The sequence below is a fragment of the Meriones unguiculatus genome, chromosome 12 (genome assembly GCF_030254825.1).
Source record: "Meriones unguiculatus strain TT.TT164.6M chromosome 12, Bangor_MerUng_6.1, whole genome shotgun sequence".
Taxonomy (NCBI): domain Eukaryota; kingdom Metazoa; phylum Chordata; class Mammalia; order Rodentia; family Muridae; genus Meriones; species Meriones unguiculatus.
In genome coordinates, this window is record NC_083360.1 from 91,780,447 (window position 1) to 91,802,036 (window position 21,590).

General features: G+C 45.5%; 1 protein-coding gene across 3 annotated transcripts in view; it reads left to right on the forward strand.

The window, feature by feature from the left end:
• Eml6 (EMAP like 6) overlaps positions 1–21,590 on the forward strand; it is a 225,456-nt gene that overhangs the window by 162,724 nt on the left and 41,142 nt on the right. For all 3 annotated transcript variants that reach the window (XM_060365115.1, XM_060365114.1, XM_060365113.1), the window contains exons 20-26: positions 670–781; positions 1,015–1,142; positions 6,760–6,901; positions 10,540–10,692; positions 10,868–10,999; positions 18,293–18,381; positions 19,304–19,480. In XM_060365115.1, the coding sequence (XP_060221098.1) occupies positions 670–781; positions 1,015–1,142; positions 6,760–6,901; positions 10,540–10,692; positions 10,868–10,999; positions 18,293–18,381; positions 19,304–19,480 (933 nt within the window). The remainder of the gene's footprint in view (positions 1–669; positions 782–1,014; positions 1,143–6,759; positions 6,902–10,539; positions 10,693–10,867; positions 11,000–18,292; positions 18,382–19,303; positions 19,481–21,590) is intronic.

The following is a 21,590-nucleotide window of genomic DNA, read 5'->3' on the forward strand; positions in this document are numbered from 1 at the left end:
CACACACACACACACACCCCATGTACTTGTAATTATGTATACCCCAGTATGTATTTTCAGTCCTTCCTAGATTATGTGTAATAACTAATGCAATGTAAATGCTGTGCAAGCCATTGTAATTTTGTATTTGAAAAATAATGACAAGAAAAATGCCTGCGCATGTTCAATACGGATGCAGGGCTTTCGTTTCCCTCATAGTCTTACTGTGTGATCACAGAATCCAAAGATGCAGAAGACCAGCTATAATAAGAATAAGGGTTTTTACTATAATGAACTTCAAAATACTCCTTCCTTGTGAGCTTAATGAAATATTTTTAATTAAAATTTTTCATGGGTTGGATAATTGACTCAGTGCTTAATAACACAGACTGTTCTTTTGAGGACCCAGGTGTGAGTCCTACTGCTCATGTGGTAGTTCACAGTCATCTATAATTTAATTCTTGGGACTCCATTACCCTTCTCTGGCCTCCATAGAGACTTCATACTCATGGTACATAGATACTCACCCAGGCAAAAATACTCATACACATAAAAATGATGAAAAAAATTAAAAGACTGTTATCACTGGATTTTTTTCAGTCTTGTATATCTTCTAAATGAACAAGATTGGACCTAAGGACCTGGAAAGTGTTTAGTCGTGTGTGTGTGTGTGTTCTTATGCCTTCACAGGGCTTTGTAACTGGCGGAAAGGATGGCATTGTGGAACTCTGGGATGATATGTTTGAAAGATGCTTGAAGACATACGCCATCAAAAGGGCTGCACTGTCAACCAGCTCAAAAGGTACCACCCTGAATATTGCAATCGGAAGTATCTGTCGATGGGAATGGGGGCGGGGATACCACCTTCTTGTAGTGGTGGTTTTTAGCCAATCAGATCTCTTCTGTTCAGTCAGAGCTCTCAGTCCCTGGCAGGCATATTAATGATGATTGCCTGGTCCTCGTACTTTGGAAACAGAAGTCGCTACGTTAACCTGCTGTGGCAGTGTTTACTAAATTCAGCGTTTCCCCTCTCAGGCTTGCTTTTGGAGGATAACCCTTCCATTCGTGCCATCACTCTGGGCCATGGACACATTCTTGTGGGGACAAAAAATGGAGAGATTCTAGAAATTGATAAGAATGGCCCGATGACACTGCTCGTTCAGGTACCTCATTTATTACATGTTGCAAACCATGATCGCGTCATGGCTGAGAATGGTGTGGGGCAAAGGAGGCACGCGGGGTGCGTGGATTATGCAGAACTTCCTGGGATGCTCCAGCGTGGTGTTCTCTACCTGTTCCCAACAACAGCACTCATTTCTGTGGTCCAGGAGTCGGGGCACAGCTGAGCTGGTTCCTCCGCTTACTGTTACCAAGGCTGAGGCTCACAGAGGCAAGAGCTGCTTTTGGGATCTCTTAGGCTGTTGGCAGAATTTGGTTCCTGTGGCTGTAGAACTGGCACTTGTTTTTCTTGCTAGCTGTTGCCCAGAGACTCCCCTCAGTCCATCACCTATCTGCCCAGAGTTCATTGATATACATAGGATTTCTCATACACTTAGTCTTTCAGAGAGAGAGAGAGAGAGAGAGAGAGAGAGAGAGAGAGAGAAGGAAGGAAGGAAGGAAGGAAGGAAGGAAGGAAGGAAGGAAGGAAGGAAGAAAGAAAAAGAAAGAAAGAAAAGATACCACAGTCTTATGCAACATAGTTATATCACGTGTTCTCTATAACTTTCTGTCACCTTTGCCACATTCCACTGGTTAGAATCAAGCCATAGGTCATGCCACACTTAAGAGGAGATGATTGTTCCAGGCTCTGAAACCAGGGGCTTTGCAGAGGTCACCCCAGGAGCCTTCTGTAGTGTACCTCTGGCCACTAGCTACAGATATCCTGGCCACATGTGAAACCTGTGTTTATAGTCTCAAAGAGCCTTTATCCCTTGATAATACATGCTCAAAGTTCGGAATCTTATCATCCAAACCAGATCCAAGTGTGGGTGAGAAACATACATATATCTTCTTTTGATCTGTTGGTCCATAAAACTGATAATTTAGCTGCACCCCTACACACTTTTTTTTTAAAGACAGGGTTTCTCTGTAGCCTTAGCTGTCCTGGACTCCCTTTGTAGACCAGGCTGGCCTTGAACTCACAAAGATCCTCCTGCCTCTGCATCCGTGAGTGCTGGGATTACAAGTGTGTGCCTCCACACCCAGATCTGGAAATTTCTCTTATATGGATCAAGGATCCTTATCAATTTTAATGCAACTCCTAGTCTTTCATCACCTATGGAAATATAGGCAAAATCTCTTCCCTAATATAACATGTTCCCTGAGTTCCATTCTGATGTTAAAACATCTTTAAAGTGTATAGGTTGATTTAATTCAGTAGTTTTTTTTTCCCCCCATCTTCCAGTGTCTTTCATCTAACCTTATTTCCCCTTTAGATCTTTATGAATCTATGCATAAACTAGACATTTCGGCACTCTCATTCCGTGCCCAGCTTTATGTCAGTGCTCTGGGCTCCATCAAGCCAGGCTTCTTACCCATTATCATGGGGCTGTCTATCTTGACCTTCAATTTCATTAGATACCATAGGTTCACAATTAAGCATTTTCTGTTCTTTTAGTTTCTCTGTCTCTTGTCTCTCAAGCATTTGTATTATCATGGCTGATTTTTCTTGTTGTACACCTATCTTTTTCAACCTTTTTGGAGAGCAAAAGTATAAAGATTGCAATTGACAGTAAAGAGGGGTTTACTCTGGTGGTCATAATTGCAATGAGTATGGAAATGGTTTTTTCAAGTACTCATTTCCTCAACTCCTACCCTTGTTCTCAAGGTACTGAAATAGAATTTCCCATTTTTAATGCAGGAAAAGTTTGTCTATATAATTAAAATTGCTACTTGGGGTAGCTTACTATGACTCACTGTCTTGGAGGCTCCTGAGTCATTTCTTGCTCTAGGCTTGAGGCTCCCAATGCTCTGAGGTCTCCTGAGTCTGTCTGGGCATCCAGCCAAGTTCATCCAGGAAGCACTGACTCTTCCTGTGGAGATGATCCCGGGTACATTTCTCCTCTGTGTCTGTCAGGTGTCTGCTGTCCTCTGTGACACTGCTGCCAGATGTCCTCTGCTTCTGCAGTGTTTGTGAGCTTTTTTCTTCTTCTTCAATAATGGTGGATATTTTTTTTACCAACCATGTTGAACACCGTATGTGAAAAGAACTTTTACTCACCTGTATCAGTTGTTGTCTCAGAGGCTTATTGCCTGTCTACTAACCTAGGCCTAGTCCTGGAAGCTTCTAGCCCCATACAAACTAACCTAGAACCTCTTCAGCCTCTGAGACTTACTGCTTAATAAGCTCACAAGCTCATCCTTTCTTGTTGCTCTGGGCTGGCTGGTTCAATTCAGCTTTTTTGGCTCAACCTCCTCTGCCAGCTGACTTGCTCAATCTGGCTTCTCTCTTGCCCCCTGAATTGCTCTGTTTGGCTTCAAACTAACTCCAGCAATCTGCTCTAATCCTCTGGCTCCTCATTCTCTGGCTCATTCTGTCTTCACCTATGTCTACTTGTTCTCCCCTCAACCTGTCATGTATTATTGTCCCAGTTAAACCGCCTCCTCTCTCTCTCCTGTTCTCTGTGTTGCTCTCTTAAGTAGCTTTCCTTTTCTTCTCATGAGAGTTGGACGCATCCTTTTCTGTCAAATCTTTCTTTGATTCGTCACTTTTTCTGCCTCTCAGTTAGACATCACTTTCAAACATGGGTGCGTCCATCTACAAACTAACTTTCTAAACAAGATATTATGTATGTAAGTCTCACCTACTGGTTTTTATAATTGTTTCATAATTGTTCTTACTGTACATAGTTTTTAAAAATAGCCTTTTTAATTAGACAAAATGGGGAAATTATAACAGCATGGTCTGGTGCTTCAGATTTGATTGTTATTATTTTGCTCCCCAAGATCTGGTTGCTGCCCAGATGAGCACATTCTCACATACACCTGTTCTTGTGTAAACCTTTTTCTACCTGATTTAAAGTTGATTGGTTAATTAAAAAAGGGGGGGGGGCTACACCTGGGCCGGGCAGATATGAGGGGCAGATCTAATATCTAAGGACTTTGGGGACAGAAGGATAATGGGAAGGAGAGTAATGGAGGGAGAAAAGGAGGCAGAGCCACATGGGTCAGCGTGGAGCAAACAAAGCACATGGCCAGATTGGCATGGATAGAAGAAGGCAGAGTACACCCAACTCTCACGAGAACAGAGAGGAAAGGGAAGCTACCCAAGGGAGCAACAGAGAGAATGAGAGAGAGGAAGCAGTTTAACAGGGAAAGTTTTACAGAGAGAGGTTGAATGAGAGAACAAGCTAGATCCAGGTAAAGATAGAACGAGCCAGAGAATGAGAAAGAGAAGAGATATTAAAGAAGATTGCCGGCATTAGTTTGAGGCCAAACAAAGCAATTTATGGGTCAAGAGAGAAGCCAGATCGAATAAGTCAGCTGGGAGAGGAGTTTGAGCCAGAATAGCTGTAGGTGATCCAGCCAGCCATGAATTCAGAAAGAACAAGAAAGGATGAGATTATTAAGCAGTAAGTTTCAGAGGCAGAAAACAGTCAAGGACTAGGTTAGATTGTGTGGAGGCTAGAAGCTTCCAGGACGAGGCCTGTGTTAGCAGACAAAGACAGGGAGCCTTCAAGACAACAACTGAAACAGGGCAATAAAAGTTCCTTTTACAGTTCAGGTCATCCTTGAGGTTCCTGAAATGGCCTCCCTATGCTTTGTGGTAGACCTGATGGAATAAGGGCTAACTGCTCCCTAGGGGACCATAGCCATGTTTGGAGAGAAGACAGATGCTGGGGGAATGTTCAGGTACCACAGAGGTGATGTAAAGCCACATCAGCTACACAGCTGTGGGCAAGTTTCAGAACTTCCTTTCCAGTTTTGAGTGACTTCTGACACACTTTCAGTGGGGAGTGCTGTCTAAGACAAGGGCAGCTGGTCTGGGAACTGGGGGTGCCAGCAGCTGGTAGCAGGTTTTGAAAACCCCACGGAGCACACTTGGAATATAACCAGTACAATGGAGACATTACACTGCTATGGTCAGCTTCCTAAGTGATGAGTAAAGTCAAATCTTGGTTCATTTCTTGTGTCATTTAGGGTCTTTCCAGCCTGCCTCATTGTCCCTGTACCATGTAGGAGTTAAAAGTGATCAGCTTGAGAAAAATAATCGTTTTGAAACCAGTTTGAGCAGGTGGTTTAAAAGAATCACAGAGCCTGATCTGCACAACTCTCAGTCCAAGAGAGACTGATTGGGATGGCTTGGTACCCACATCTTTTGTGACTCTGAGGTGAAAGACTTGTAAAAAGACCCACGCTGAGGATGCAATCTATCATGATTCTGAGGGATGTAGAACCAACCCTTGCTGCTCAGCTCTACTCTTCCCCAGATACATGACTGCCTGGTACAGCTGGAAGTTGGCATCTTCTGCCAGGTCATTGTTTTGCTCAGACAGCTTCCCAGAGAAGCTGTCATCCGATTTCCCTTTGGAAAGCTGCCTGTTCCCCAACAGATCCCAACTGCAAGCCCCCGCCCCCCCCAGGGACGTGTGTGTGTGGCATGCCTGTTACAGCCAGGCAGTAACTGCTTATTACTGTGCAGCACGAATGTCTTCTCTGGGTTGCTTTATTGAGGAGTGAGTTGTTTCCTTTGTGTTAAGTGTTGATGTTTAAATACTGTTTTATCTCAGTTACCGTTTCTAAGGCAGTTGGAGTATTCTGTGTGTGATAAGATACGGGAGAGTGGAATTGTCTCCATGTATATTTTTAGCCCTGTTCAGCTTTCTGGTGATCACTGTTGGCACACGGGCATACCAATTTATGAACAAATATGGGTCTGAGCTACACCTATGTCTGTCGAAGTTAAAATCTAGGTTTATTCCTTTTCAGTCAGACTAAATACATCCAGACTAAATGAGTAGCATGCATGAGGCCCTAGGTTCAATCCCAAGTATGGGAGCTGACCAAGTGCAATGCATTTGAAGGACTACAGTTGGAGAAACAAGAATATCGCTCTCTAGTTCCACCACAAAGATGGATGGCGCCTTCGCCATAGAGTGTGGATTCACAGAGGCAGTCGTTTCGATTGTGGTGTCACTGTGATTAAGTTGTCTTACCACAACTGTTTACACAGTATGATTATGCAGTTAAAGCAGGAAAAGGATCTAGGGAGATGGCTCAGATGGGAAGGTGTTTGCTATTCAAAGTGCAAGATGCCAGCACCTATGTTAAAAGCTAGGCATCTCTACGTTAAATGCAGACATCTCTGACTCCAAGGCTAGGGCCCGGAGGTGGGCAAAGCCAGGTGGTTCCCTGGGGCCCATTGGTCAGCCAGCCTTGCCAAGTTACTGAGAGACCCTTTTCAAGAATTAAGGTGGAGAGCAATTCAAGAAGACAACCAACGTTAACCTCATCCTCCCCACACAAAGTACAGAAATCTGTGCAGTCCATCATGTGCATGTACACACACATACAAAATGAGGGTGAGGGTGGGAACGTTTATATGGATGTTTGTGGCTAGGTGATAAAATGTCTCCCATGCTATAAGCGAGTGAGTCCTGTGTTTTACCTTCTGAGAGAATGATTTGTGCCGTCAACACCTGCTTAAAGGACATACGAAGAAATGGCCTAGTGCAGCCATCTCGAAGCTGTCTATTCGTGTCCTAGCCTGTCTGCGGCACTCTCCGCCTGAACATGCGGCTCACCAGAAGGCTTTGCTCTGCCCTGTCTCCTCGCCCACAGGGACACATGGAGGGGGAAGTGTGGGGGCTCGCGGCGCACCCTCTCCTGCCCATCTGTGCGACAGTAAGCGACGACAAAACCCTTCGGATCTGGGAGCTTTCCTCCCAGCACCGCATGCTGGCGGTTCGGAAGCTTAAAAAAGGTACAGAACCTCTCCGTGCAGGTAAAGGCGTCTGTTTCCAGGCAGCAGTCTGTGTCGGGCTCACTCACTCATTCATCCAGCTACCGTTTAATAATCACACCTGCCACACACCCCAAAAATATAGTCAAGGGAATTCAGCGCTCACCGCGCGGTTGAAATTAAGAGCACGTGGAGGTTTTCCAGAAGCCTAGCCTCATCTCAGAGGGCCCCTGCGCCATTCATTCGGCTTGTACTGCACAGATACTTGACACTGGGGCGTTTCTTCTTCTCGCTGAAAAGTGTGTCAGCTTCTATAGACAAAACAAAATGGAAAAAAAAAAAAAAAAAAAAAAAACACCACTACTGTTTATCTCTAGGACTAACAGTCCCCAGAATTTATAGAAAATAAAAGATCAGTTTGATAGGGAAAAATACCTGATGTCCAAAATGTGTGTTAGACATCGGCACACAGCCGGTGCGCCAGGAGGTAGCAGTCCAGCAAATGCTTCTTGGGTAGCTCTGTACGTCAGGCCCTGAGGATCCCACAGGGAACAGGGTTATCTCCCGAATCAGATATAGACGAGATCTGAAAGGAGTCCCAGCAGCAGCTGGCCTGCTTACTTGGGTAATTTGAGAAGCGTCTAAAAGTAGAACTCTTCATAAAGGGGCGGGTAGGGTCTAAAGAAATGACCAAGAATAGTACAGGCTATGCCGCCGGTAACCGCAGGTGCCGCTGCCAGGCCTGGGCTTGCAGAGACAAACGGCCAGGGTGGTTGGTGGGATGGGGAGGGAGAAGTGTGTGGCACGGCGGCTTTTCAGGCGGCTGGAGGAGCGGACGTCCGACCTCCCAGTGCTCCACCTCCAGTCTTGCCGTGCTCCATCTTGGCCAAACCTACCCTGACACCAAGAGGAAAGGGAGCCCCTACCACAATCTGCCCAGGCCGAGAGTAGATGGAGACGAGCGAGGGGTAGAATGAAGCCATCCCGCAAGAACAAGAGGCCACAGAAGCACGGCTCAAACCTGCCACCTAGGACCGCTTCCTTAAGGAGGCAACAAGGGAGCTGAGTCGCGTAGTATTAAAAAAATTCTTAAGACGATCAATCCTCATTTAGAAAGACAAATGGGATGTGCATTGAACATATGACAGGAGTAATAAATAATAATAAGTCTTTCAGAAGGCATCTGAAAGACTCTACCCAGCAGTGTTTCAAAGCAGATACTAAGACTCATAACCAAACCCTCGGCAGAATGCAGGGAATCATATGAAAGAAGGGGAGTTAATATGATGTGGAAAGGATAGGAGCTCCACAAGAACCAAATATATCTGGGCACAGGGGTCTTTTCTGAGACCGACACTCAGCCAAGGACCATGTATGGATATAACCTAGAACCTCTACTCGGATGTAGCCCGTGGTAGCTCAGTAACCAGTTGGTTTCCCATAGTAAGGGGAACAGGGACTATTTCTGACAGGAACTCAATGACTGGCTCTTTGACCTCCCCAGCCCCAAGGGAGGAGCAGTCCTGCTAGGCCACAGAGGAGGACTTTGTAGCCAGTCCTGAAGATACCCGATAAAACAGGATCAGAAGAAAGGGGAGGAGGTCCTCCCCAATCAGAGGACTTGGAAAGGGGCAGGGAGAAGATGAGGGAAGGAAGGGTGGGGCTGGGAGGGAATAAGGGAGCGGGATACAGCTGGGATACAGAGTTAACAAAGTGTAACTAATAAGAAAAATTTAAAAAAAAATTCTTAAGGCAGCAAAGGCTGAGTTTTGGCCTTTAAATATTTGTGCTCTGTCATTGTTTATGCGGAGACGCAGGGGGTAGTCTGAAGGAACGATGCAAAATGAAAACATATTGAGCTGGTAACAACAGTCGAGAGCTGAAAAGCATGCACATGACGCGTCCTCTGCAGAGAGCCAGGGAACAAGGTCGTTATCCTCACCACTTACAGATACGGAAACGGAGACAGGTTACTGTAGTGGTTTGTCCGAGCTCACCCAAGTAACACAGAGTGAAACTGAGTGCAAACCGCAGCACGGTGGCCTCGCGGCACGCCTGCGCCCTGGCTATCACGATCTTCCCACAGTGCCTCACTTGACCCGGGCCCTACGGCTTGGCAGGTGGTGGAGCAAGGATTTCAACCAAGTCCAAAGCCATGATCTAAACAACCGAACTTCACTAACTTGCACTGGGAAATGAGGCCGGGGTGTTGTTGTGGAAGCTGGTCAATGGACTTGGGTCCCTAGGCTAAAGACTGCGCAGCCATTGCTGTATCTTAGGTAACAGCTCATCTAATCCCCCTGCTATTCTGGCATGATGATTGATGTCTGTCCTTTCACTCTGAGACCACGGCTTAATCTGAGTGGTACGTGACGGCTCTCCCCAGGGCTAGCTGCCCTTCTCATTGTCCCGGTACCAGTGGTACGGCCGCCTCACGGGAGGCGAATAAGCATCAAGTGGCCAAATGAATGGAGATGTTGCTTGCATAGGCCAGTTCAAAGTGACCAGCTTTACCCAGCTTTCAACATCTGTCAGCAGAGGTGTGGGTCCCTGTGGAGGCTGGATTGAGCTACCTCAGCAGAAGGCAGCATGATTAGGACTATGTCAAAGAGAATTTTCCACCTCTTATCTGTGCATTGCGGTCTGTGGAGCAGAAAAATTAAAATCATGCGGGTTTTCTAAATAAAACAAATGTGTTTTCAGTCATGACATCCCAAAAATTGTTTCTAGAAATTGGTTAGAGAGCTTGTCTTTTTGAATGTGTCCTCTTTTCTCAGAGGATGCATTATCTATCCAGCTCTCTCCTGCACCAGCTCACCCTACCTTCCTTAAAAAGCCTGAATACTCCAAGATAAAGAAACAAACGGATAACATTATGGAAACTTAAAATGTATTTTTCTTTTTTCTTTTCTTTTTTTTTTTTTTTTTTTTTTGAGACAGGGTTTCTCTGTGTAGCGTTGGCTGTCTTGGACTCACTTTGTAGACCAGGCTGGGCTCGAACTCGCAGAGATCCACCTGCCTCTGCCTCCCCTAGTGCTGGAATTACAGGGGTGCACCATTGTACCCAGCAAGATTTATTTTTTAATTATGTGTATCTGTGTATCTGTGTGGAGGTATGTGAAGGTATGTGCAGGTGCCCACATAAGAGCATGTCAGATTCCCTGACACGATAGTTACAGGCAGTTGTGAGCCCACTGATATGGTGCTGGGAACAAAACTGAGGTCCTCTGTAAGATCAACATGTGCTCTTAACCTCTGAGCTATTTCTCCAGCCTTAAAATGTGATTTTGCTAGTGTGTGGGAGGAAGACATATTTAAATTATTCCATTTTTTAGAGGTTTAAAAATAAGTATTTATTATGTTATATGTACACACACACACACAGGAAGTCTAGAAACAACTTTTGGAAGTTGGTCCACTCCCTCTACCATGGGTAATCAGGTTCAAACTCAGCTTGTCAGGCTTGTATAAGAAGCACTTTTACCCACAGAACTGTCTCACTAGTCCCCAAATGATGACATCTTAATTCCCACCTCGGGAGTGCTAAAGGCTCGGTCACATGTAAAATGTGATACACACATGCATGCTCCTGCCATGTCTCCATCTGCTTTACTCAACAGCGAAGTGCCCACTTGTATTTCTCTCGGATCCTTTTGTAGGAGGAAGATGTTGTGCCTTCTCCCCTGATGGGAAAGCCTTAGCAGTTGGCTTGAATGATGGGAGTTTCTTGGTGGTAAATGCTGACACCGTAGAAGACATGGTCTCTTTCCATCACAGAAAAGAAATGATCTCTGACATAAAATTTTCAAAAGGTGAAGGTGGTAGTAGATACTTTTAAAAATAGAAATATTGAGACAATTTCTTTTAAATAAAAATGGACTGTTCTAAAAGTTTCTTTGACTTTTCTCCCACTTCAAAATCTTAAGTTCCTGGAGGTGAATTCCTGCCTCAGATGTGTTGCTGTTAACCGCGTGCTTGTCTCTGTAGATACGGGAAAATACCTTGCTGTGGCGTCCCATGATAACTTCGTGGATATTTACAACGTGCTTACGAGCAAGAGGGTTGGCATCTGTAAAGGAGCGTCTAGCTACATCACACACATTGACTGGGACTCTAGAGGTAAAGCAGGTTGTGGTTTTTAAGACGTAACTTAACTCAGCCCATGTTCATGCATCATTTCCAGAGAGAATGGCACTTGAGCTTTAGAGAAAAGCAGGAAGAAGACCCACAGTCCCTGCATGAGGCTAGCCCAGCAGCCCAGGCTAACCTGGCAGTCAAGAAGTGGCTGTGGTTACCATTTTGAGAATCTTTCTATTCCATGAACTTCTCATTATTAATTGAAGCCTCTGGGGCTTAAGCTCAAGAAAACATGTTGCCTTGAGTTACCATGAGTGCCTTGAGTTGTGTAAGATCTGTCCTTGCCTGTCTGTTCATCCTTCCTGACCAACACTGTATCTCCAGGAGTTCAGCCCCTGAAGCCCTCAAGCAATGTTCATCTGTCAGTGGGGAGAGAAAGCTGTGTTCAGCTCACCTAAATTTATCTTTGCTCTCCAAAGCTCCTAGCTTCCCCTTTCTCCTCCAAGTTGTTTCCACAAAACCATGAAGACCTGTCTGTTTAATACAGCTAGAATCTACCATTTGCAAAGTCTTAAGTCAGAAAATGTGGCTCTAGAAGTAAGGCATGGCTTCCATTCTCTGTAAAATAGAAAATGTTATACTTTAGGGAAGGAGATGGGCTTGTTCAGAAAGGGGCAGGGAGGAGATGAGGTGGAATTGAGAGGGAATGAGGGAGGAGGATACAGCTGGGATACAAAGTTAACAAACTGTAACTAAATTATAAATAATAAATAAAAAGAAAACACAGGATACGGAAAATATAGAGAGAGAAAATATGAAAAAAGTTACAGTTTGTGGAGAGAGATGGTCTTTTTCTGAAAGACCACAGGAGTGCAATGATGTAGGCATCAGATGAGGAGCTGTGAGGCCTAGAGAAAGCAGTAAGGAGGCTCAGGATGGGCCAAGTCAGTATCAGGGTGGACTGTAAGCACTACACAGGGAAAGAGCGTTAGATCTGGTCTGGAGACTTGGCTAATGTTAAGAGTCTGGAGCAAACGGTTAGGAGTGGGCAGGATCCTTGTTTGCTGAGAAGCCACAGTCTCTTGTGGTAGAAGAACAGCAAGTGCTGTGTGTGTTCTGAGGAGCGAGCTCCAAGGGAAATCCAAGATGCCTTTGTAGGCGTGGGTCACCGGTTAAGGAGGAGTAGCCCAGGCAGAAGAAACACGGTGTGCAGAGCTGGGAAGGCGGGAGGGCCAGTGGGCGGTTAAGAAGTGGTGAGTGATCTCAGCTGAGGGGGTAGAGGAAATGGATGTGTTCCATCACACTCATGCGTGCTGAGCTTTGTTCTGGACACACTGGGTAGCTCTAGGTCACTCTGAGTGCTGCATTCTCGAAAGCAACCAATAAAGTCAGAGAAAGGTGGCAAGGGCCTGAGCCAGAAGGAGGTCCCTCCAAAGACTCTGGTGTTCTTATTTAACTATTATTTTATTTTTATTTAACATTTAATTAGTTATATTTACTTAATAAATAATACTTTATTTCAAGTATTTCTTGAGATAGCCGCAGACTGGGCCAGGCAGCTGTTTAGCCATGGCATGATTTGCTGCGCTAGAATTTGAAATTTATTTGCACTTTATGGCCTGCGGGAGTTATTGGAGTATGGTAGGTAGAAAGGAAACCATATAACCATTGTCAGAGGTGCCAGTCCCAACAAGAGCTTTCAGGTCGGGGCCATGTCAGACAGACAGACAGTCAAGGTCATGGGATGGAGTCTGTGGTCAGGCAGGAATACTGCCACGTGAGTCAGAGTTGGTGTGGCCAAAGGTTGATCGGAACAGCTGCCTCTCACCACCCACTTCTCCTGTATTCTCTGTTCTGCTGTCTTAAAAGCTCAAGAAGGCAGTGGCTCTCCTATTCCTCCTTTCTCTGTGGATGTAGAGTGAGATGACTGTTCTGAGTCCACTGCTCAACACTTGACATGATGTGTGAAATTTCCCTTCTGCAGTCACTGCTAGGGAGTAACCCCCCATTGGTAGTTTTATTTTGAAAGTGAAGAGCCAATAGAAAAATGAGATATATGTAATTTTGATTTGGAAATTTTTTTGTTTTGGTTTTTTTAAGACAGGGTGTCTCTGTGTAGTGTTGGCTGTCTTGGACTCACTTTGTAGACCAGGCTGGGTTCGAACTTACAGAAATCCACCTGCCTCTGCCTCCCCAAGTACTGGAATTACAGTGTGCCCCATTTGAAAAATGTTAAAGATATTTTAAATGCAAAATATGTATAAACATGTTGCCATTATTGAATACACCATTCCAAGCACAGGTGTATCCCCTCTCTCGTGTGGCCATTCCCACTGCCCACCTTCAGAGCTCACCTCTGCTGTGAGACTCTAGTTCTCTAGCACGCAGCAGCTCTCCTGGCAGTCCCTAGAAACTTCTACCTTGTGCCTTTTAAAATTAACTTCTGTGTGTTCCTCATCTTAGTGGACTCTCACAGGATTGTCCTTTAGTTACTAGCTCATGTCCTTCCACATGGTGTCCTTGTGGATCATCCGTGCAGCAGATCCCTTCTTCAGAATCCCTTCTTAAGGCACATGAGAGCTGGCTGTGTGTCCATTCCACATTCTGCTTCGGTGTGTATCTGCTGATGCACAGCTCAGTTACCTCCACACTTTAGCCACTGTAAACAATGCCGCCATGAATCTGGGTGCACAAGCATCGTTCCAAGAACGCTTTCAGTGCCAGGAATGGAAATGGTGGAGTACACAGTTGTTAGGACTGTTGGCGATTTGTGAGCAACCTCTGCACTGTTCTTCACGGCAGCTGCACCAGTTTGCCTTCCTGCGAGCAGCAGCACACAGCGTTCCATTCGTCTGCATCATGTTCTTAGAACTTAGATGTTCTGTTTGGCTGGTAGCTGTCTTAGCAGGTGCAAGGTCCTGCCATACTGTAGTTTAGGTTTACGTTTGGAGAGTTGAGTTCGTTTTTGTTTTTCTCAAGTGTGCAGGCCTTGTATTGCGTGCTGTATACTGAAGAGTTCAAGATAGAAAACCCAAGTTTGTTGTTTGTTTGTTTGTTTGTTTGGTCATGACCAGGTTGCTGCTTTGGGAGCAGGTGATTGCTGAGAGAGAGTCTGTGTAGAGTACCCCAGAGTGGAGCCATCACAGGTAGAGGGGCAATACCTTCTTGCCCTTTATTGTACCCCAGGCTAGCTCCCAGGACTGGGGAGGCATTCAGAGTAGGAGGAGGGAGAGGCCGAGGCATTTGAAGAACCGACTGATAAAAGGGTGTTCAGTTGGGTGAAGAAGCCACCCTCAGAGGTCCCTGTACAGACATGTGACCTTTGAAGTCTACGCCAGCTTGAGAACAGGAGCGGGTGCACCCAGGTCACTTGCAGTTAAGCTTGTTGTTTAACTACAGTCCCATCAGCTGTGAACCATCTGTCATCCAGATATGCTGGGTCCCAAAGGGCTACATCCCAGGATTATGCCACGCTCCCCAAGAGCAGCCTACCTTTTCACAGCAGAGGCCTTGAGAGCAAAGGGATAAAGAGCAAAATTTAGATGCAGGAGTTTGTTTGTTCCTCTTATCTTGTCAGAAATAGTGAGAGCATCTGCCAGAGCCAGCTGGCTTGGCAGGGCTGAGAATGGCGCGTAGGCATAGGCACAGCCTCAGCTTCAGCCGCTCCGTGCCCATGGCAACGGCAGGCTCATTTGCTTTTGCAGGAACGTCAGTGCCCCACATGAAAACTCATGCATGGAACACTAGAGAAAGAATGCGCAGGGAGAGATGGAACACAGGATTTATTCTAGATAGTAAAAGCGCATTTCTAAAAACAGTAGGACTACGTGATCTTTAGCCCATCAAGAGTTGGAGCTTTCACAGGACATTTCATCCATTTTCACTGCCAATGGCCTAAGTTGGGTTCATGTGGAACAATTCTGTAATTACCCTGGCCTGTAGCGCATGTGGCTTTTGCTCTGTGTGACCACCTATCTCTCCTGGGCAATGAGAACTGGTTGGTTGGTTGGTTTGGTTTCTGTTTGTTGGTTTGTCTTGTTTTTCTGTCCTGTTTCCTCTGTTAAGAGACTTTTCTCGTGATAAAAATGTGAGTTATGGAAGAATTCAGTGTCTGTTATTTGGGCGCAATAATACAGGGATTCTACAGCCTTTTTTTTTTTTTTTTTTTTTTTTGGTCTTTGCTTCTGCTCCTTGTTTCCAGCCTCAGTGTGGTGTGTGCATACATGCACTTGGGGCAGGAATGAGAAGAGAAGCAGAGAAAGAGAATGCACAGGAAGCAGAGGGAAAGAAAGAGTGGTGACCAAACATTTCTTCCATGTAACAATTTAAAAGAAGGGAGAAAACACATACCCATAATTACGGTTGTTTTAATTCATATTCTATCTTACAAGAAACAGAAACCCATGCAAACTAACTGACATTTCAAAATAATGATGAAGCGTGAATTTTCTGGAAGATCTGGAAAGCTGATAGCCTCTAAATGCAGGAAGCTGTAGCTAAAGAACTGGCTTTGAGAATGAACCAGAAGCCCAGAAGTGGAGCTAGCTCAGGCCTTTGCTCCAACACTCCAGAGGCAAGAGGCAAGACAGATCTCTGAGTTTAAGGCCAGCTTCGCCTACTAAGCGACGTTCCAGGACAGCCAAAGCTACGTAGAGAAACCCTGTCTGGAAAAACCAAAAGAAAGGAAAAAAGAAAGAAAGAAAACAAACAAACAAATAATGAACTAGAAATTTCTGAGAAATGAGGCAAGCAATTGCTCTCTCCTTTCCTGCGTGAGGCAGCTAATTATACCTGCTGCTCCTCTGGGTCCTGTGTGTAACGTGACCTCCTCACACCTGTACACACAAACCTTCCTTGATTCACTTGCGTGCTGCGCAGTCTCAGTTGTCCCCAGATGTCCCTCTCAGCTCCAAAATCCACCTCTCATCCCAGCGGGGCACCCACAGATTCAGCATCCCTGATGCCATCTTCCTGAGAAAAACCATTTTGTGATTGCCTAGTCCAGTGTGGGCCGGGCCCTCCCGGGCCAGCAGAGTTAAACTCACCTTCAGTAGAGGGGGTGCTCAAGGACGGATGGGCCAGGTGCCTGGCCTGGCCCTCCTTGTGTTTGTCTCTCTGTAGTCTCTAACGCCCTTGCAGTCAGCGACTCACCTAGCTAGCTTAGGGTTTAGTGGTTTAACTATGAAGTATATCTTTAAAACTGCAGCTAGTAAAGTGAGTTGTTGCGATGACGTGAGACTTAACAGCCCTCCGAGTGTTTTACTGCTGTACACCTCGAGAGTTATCAAGAAATGGCTGCACTCAGAAAACAGCTGGCCCGAATCTTGTAACCTTTTTCTCACATATCTTGCAGCCACTTTTGAAAGTCCCAATACTTAGTTTCTTTGCAGATATTTTCAGTTTGTTAGAAAAATAATGGTTGCTTACATCCTTCTAATGCTAAACAGTGAAAGATCACTTAAATACTCCTCTTCTCTCAGATCCCTTTAGGTCTCAGAGCGTAGGCAGCCCCATCACCAGTCATGAGATAGCTTACCAAATTAGAAGCTATTAATGTCAACAGTGGAGAGACTGGAGAACCTCATTTATTTTCTTTTTCTTTTCTTTTTTAATTTATTACAGTTTATTCACTTTGTATCCCAGCTGTAGCCCCCCTTGTCCCTTCCCAATCCCGTCCTCCCTCTCTCTTCTTCTCCTATGCCCCTCCTCCAGCCCACTGATAGGGGAGGTCCTCCTCCCCTTCCATCTGATCCTAGCCTATCAGGTCTCATCAGGACTGGCTGCATTGTCTTCCTCTGTGGCCTGATAAGGCTGCCCCTCCCCCTCAGGGAAAGGTGATCAAAGAGCCAGCCCCTGAGTTCATGTCAGAGACAGTCCCTGTTCCCCTTAGTAGGGAACCCACTTGGAGACTGAGCTGCCATGGGCTACATCTGTGCAGGGGTCTTAGGTTATCTCCATGCATGGTCCTTGGTTGGAGTATCAGTCTCAGAAAAGACCCCTGTGCCCAGATTTTTTGTTCTGTTGCTCTCCTTGTGGAGCTCCTTAAAGACAGAATCTCATTTACTAGTTTATCACTTGGAAACACTTGCTCAGACCATCTTTAGGTTTCAGACTATGTAATAAATGTTACAGACAGCATGCAAAATGCAAAATACTAAGGAATCTTTGGGTATTGTTTTTCCCAAGAACATCTCAAAGTTCCTAGATATACAACTGTAGGGAAATAGCATTTTGTGTAAGTTATTTACAGAGCAGATGCATGATGTCTGGACTGAGGCAATCAACACATCGTCCCGAGCCAAGGGAGTTTCTGGCTATGGAAGGTAGATCATGGACACTTCCTCCTTTTGAAGTTTTCAGTTGTGACAAGCTTAGGAGGTTCAGTGCTTGTGGAGTTTTTGTTGTGTGTCCCTAACTTTAAAAACAGATTGGACAGAAACTCCACAAGGAGAGCAACAGAACCAAGAAATCTGAGCACAAGGGTATTTTCTGAGACTGATACTTCAAACAAGGACCATGCATAGAGTTAACCTAGAACCTCGGCACAGATGTAGCCCATGGCAGCTCAGTTTCCAAGTGGGTTCCCTAGTAATGGGAACAGGGACTGTCTCTGTCATGAACTCAGTGGCTGGCTCTTTGATCACCTCCCCCTGAGGTAGGAGCAGTCTCGCCAGGCCACAGAGGAAGACAATGCAGCCAGTCCTGATGAGACCTGATAGGCTAGGGTCAGATGAAATGGGAGGAGGACCTCCCCTATCAGTGGACTTGGGGAGGGGCATGGGAGGAGATGAGGGTGGGAGAGTGGGATTGGGAGGGAATGATGGAGGGGCCTACAGCTGGGATACAACGTGAATAAACTGTAATAAATAATTAATTGAAAAAATAAATAAGGACAGATTTAGAATTTAGAACTAAGCAAATGCAATTGTCACATGAATCTCACTTCTGATGCCAGACTCTTGCCAGGCAGCTTGCATTTACCTTTTCTACGTATTAGGCAGAAGTGAGGAAATGAGTGGAAATTTTTATCTTGTCATGGCTTGTGAAATCAGAGCTCACTTTAGTGTGCTGAGCAAACACCAGATTTGATTCTTCTGTTATTTGACAGACATTCAAGGTCAAATTTTATGAGAACCATATTTTTTAAATTAGACTTTGGGCATTATTCCATGTTGTGTGTTGATATTCGTGTGCTTTTTGGAATAGTATAACTAACATACATTCAATTCAATTCATGAGACTAACTAAAATGACAAAAACTGTGCTAGTCATGCTTAGCATTTACAATGAAATGATAAATATACAGTTTAATTTCCTCTCTGATTTCTACAACAGGGAAATTGTTGCAAGTTAATTCAGGTGCCAAAGAACAACTTTTCTTTGAAGCTCCAAGAGGCAGAAGACACACAATAAGGCCATCAGAGGTAACTTACATAAAGATTTTTAAAGATTTGGGGGACTGGAGAGATGGCTCAGCAGTTACGAGCACTGGCTGTGCTTTCAGAGGACCAAGGTTCAATTCCCAGCACCCACACGGCAGCTCACAACTGTCTGTAACTCCAGTTCCAGGGCTTCTGACACCCTCACACAGACCTGGAGGCAAAATACTAATGAACATAAAATGAAAATAAATTATGTATAATAGATATGATATATTAATATAATTTAATGAATATAATTAAATATTACATATATCCTTGGTTGAAAATGTGCATTCTAATCAAACCTGTCAGTGTTAATTATGAACACAGGTCACTGTTTACCTTCAGGCTTTTTCATTCCTTGAAAAGAAGGATGATGCTGGCATCTAAGGGGGGAAGGCCAGGCATGCTGTTAAACATGGCTACCCACAGCAAAAAAAATATTCTCACATAAGGTGCCAGCGCCAGGGCTGAAAGTCTTGCAACCCTTTATTATGCCAGGGTTCCATAATTCCAAGGGGCGCTTTTGGTCTAGAAAAAAATATATGAGTATATTTGACTGTAGTGTTAGCTAATTGAGACATGATGTTGCTACTTCAATATGCAACTCAGTTGCTGGGTATAATGCTTGTGCCTGTGTAATATTAGCGCTCGGGAGGCTGAGACGGGAGGATTACTGAGAGTTCAAGGCCAGCTTGGGCTACAGAATGAGACTCTGGCTCATTAAAATAAATAAATACAAACGAACAAACAAACAAAAACAATGGTGGCAGCTGAGAACTGGAGTGCCTCATCGCCCAGCACAAATGCCTGTTGTCCTGAAGTGTGTCCTTTACAAGCACTCCTTTGAAAAATCATTTCTTTTAAATAAAACAAAAAGAAGTAAGGCCACACGGAATGGTCACGCGGTTTCGTTCCCCTGCAGAGTGAGAAGATAGAATGGGACACATGGACCTGTGTCCTCGGGCCCACCTGTGAAGGAATCTGGCCGGCACACAGCGACGTGACTGATGTCAATGCTGCCAGTCTCACCAAAGATGGCTCCCTCTTGGCCACTGGGGACGACTTCGGTTTTGTGAAGCTTTTCTCATATCCTGTCAAGGTAATATTGCATGCTTGATGCAGATTTGAGCTGTTCCATTAGTTACCTACATGTCTGTGTTACTTGAGTGGTTTTTTCCTTTTATTTGAATGCATATAGTCAGAAGTGTTACTTATTACTTCTGTAGTGCTGTGTGGAGACTTCCCCGATGCTGTAAGTGGGTGACGTAAGTGAAATCCTCATGACATAGAGGTCCCCCAAACCCTACCACATGAACTGTGATTTGTGAATCATCTTTGCACCTCACCCCACTGCCTTTCTGACTTATCCTAGCGGAATTCCAGAGACTGGGAACTTGCTGTTCCTCAAAGCAGCACAATTCCATCTTTAAGCATCAGCTTCTGTTGGTTTTATTTTGGTTTTCTGACATATTTTTATTGATCATTTGGGAATTTCACATCATGCACCCCATCACACTTCCCCAGTCCTCCCAGGTCCTCCCCCAAGAAGATGAAGAAGAAGGAGAAGAACGCAAGTCCCATTAATGTTGCCCATATATTCACTAGAGCATGGTCAAACTCCCAGTGGCCAGCCCCTTAAAGAAAACTGAGTTCTTCCCCACCCGCATCCCTGCCAGAAGCCATCAGTGTGGAGAGCTGCACTTCAGCATCCGTATCACAATTTTGAAGAGTTGTCTTCAAAACCTTCCTGTCCAGGGTGTTACTTTTGGTGGGGGTTAAGGGTTGTCACAGAAGCCGTCTATGACCCTCTTTCTCAACTGTGAGTCTACCCCTCCAAAGGAGCACCTTTCCTCTTTATAGTCAGTGGGAACCAGGATCATGGACCTCCACATACTTCCTGGCAACAGCACGTGCCACGGACCTCAACATGGTCTGGTATCAGTACAGACCATGGACATCAAGATGACCTTCTGCTGTTGCACAGGTCACGGACACCATTCTAGCCCCCAGTGGCAGCACAGGCTAAGGACATCAACAGGGCGCCCGAAGCAACATGGGCCATGGACACCAATATGGTCCCTAGTGGCTGCCCAGCCCCTTGACATCAGCATGGCCTCAGGTGTCAGCATAGACAATAGACATCCACCTGGCCTTTGATGGTAACACAGCCCACGAATGTCAACATGGCCCCCAGCCACAGCAGTACCACAGACCCTAACATGGCCCTTGGTGGCAGCACAAGCCACAGATATCAACATGGCCTCGGGCAGCAATACAGGTTGCTCATATCAAGACGGCTCTCAGAGACAGCATACGATCCCGGATATCAACACGGCCCCAGCTGCAGCAGACCCAACAAGACCCTGGATGGCAGTACAGACCACAGACATCAGCATAGCCTCAGACAGCAGTACAGGCCACTGACATTTACATGGCTTCTGGCAGCAACCCAGACCATGGACACTAGTATGGCCTCCTGCAGGAGCACAGACTACAGGTATCGACCTGACCTCTAGGGGTAGCATAGGCCTCGGACATCCACATGGCCTCCAGTGGCTGCCCAGACTGCAGACATCCACTTGAACCGTGGGCTTCAACAAGGCCTGGGGCTGTGGACCACGGACACCAACATGGCCTCCAGGGACGTCACGGACCATAGAGATCTTTTGAGGATGTCTATTCAGAAAGCAGACTGTTCATCATGTTCTCGGACATGCTGCCAATACTCAGAACCAGGCAGATGCTGTGGCCAGCCAGTGTGTTTGGGAGCTGAGTCTGCACAAGCTCCAGGCTGCTGTGTGCAAGCATCAGCTCAACTCAGCAACATGTTCCTCCATCCACCGCAGCCTCCTCTCACACCTGTCCCTGCTGTAGTGGCTCTGCTTCTCTCTGCACTGCACACCCCCTCCCCTCCATTCCTCCCTCTTTCCCACCTCTCCATCTCTTATTTGTTTGGGTAGTGACATTGGAAACTGCAGTTTGTCACATATCTATCTATCTATAGATATAGATATGTGTATATAGATATAGCTATACATGTATATAGATATGTGTGTGTGGCCCAAACAACCTTACATCCAACTATCCATTGCAATGAGTCATTGTTCTGGTTCAAGGTATCTGGTTTCTGAAGCACCATGTACTGGACCATGGTCGAGACTTATCTTCAGTATCCTGCTGTTGCCCAGAGTCAAGATGATCTTGCAGCC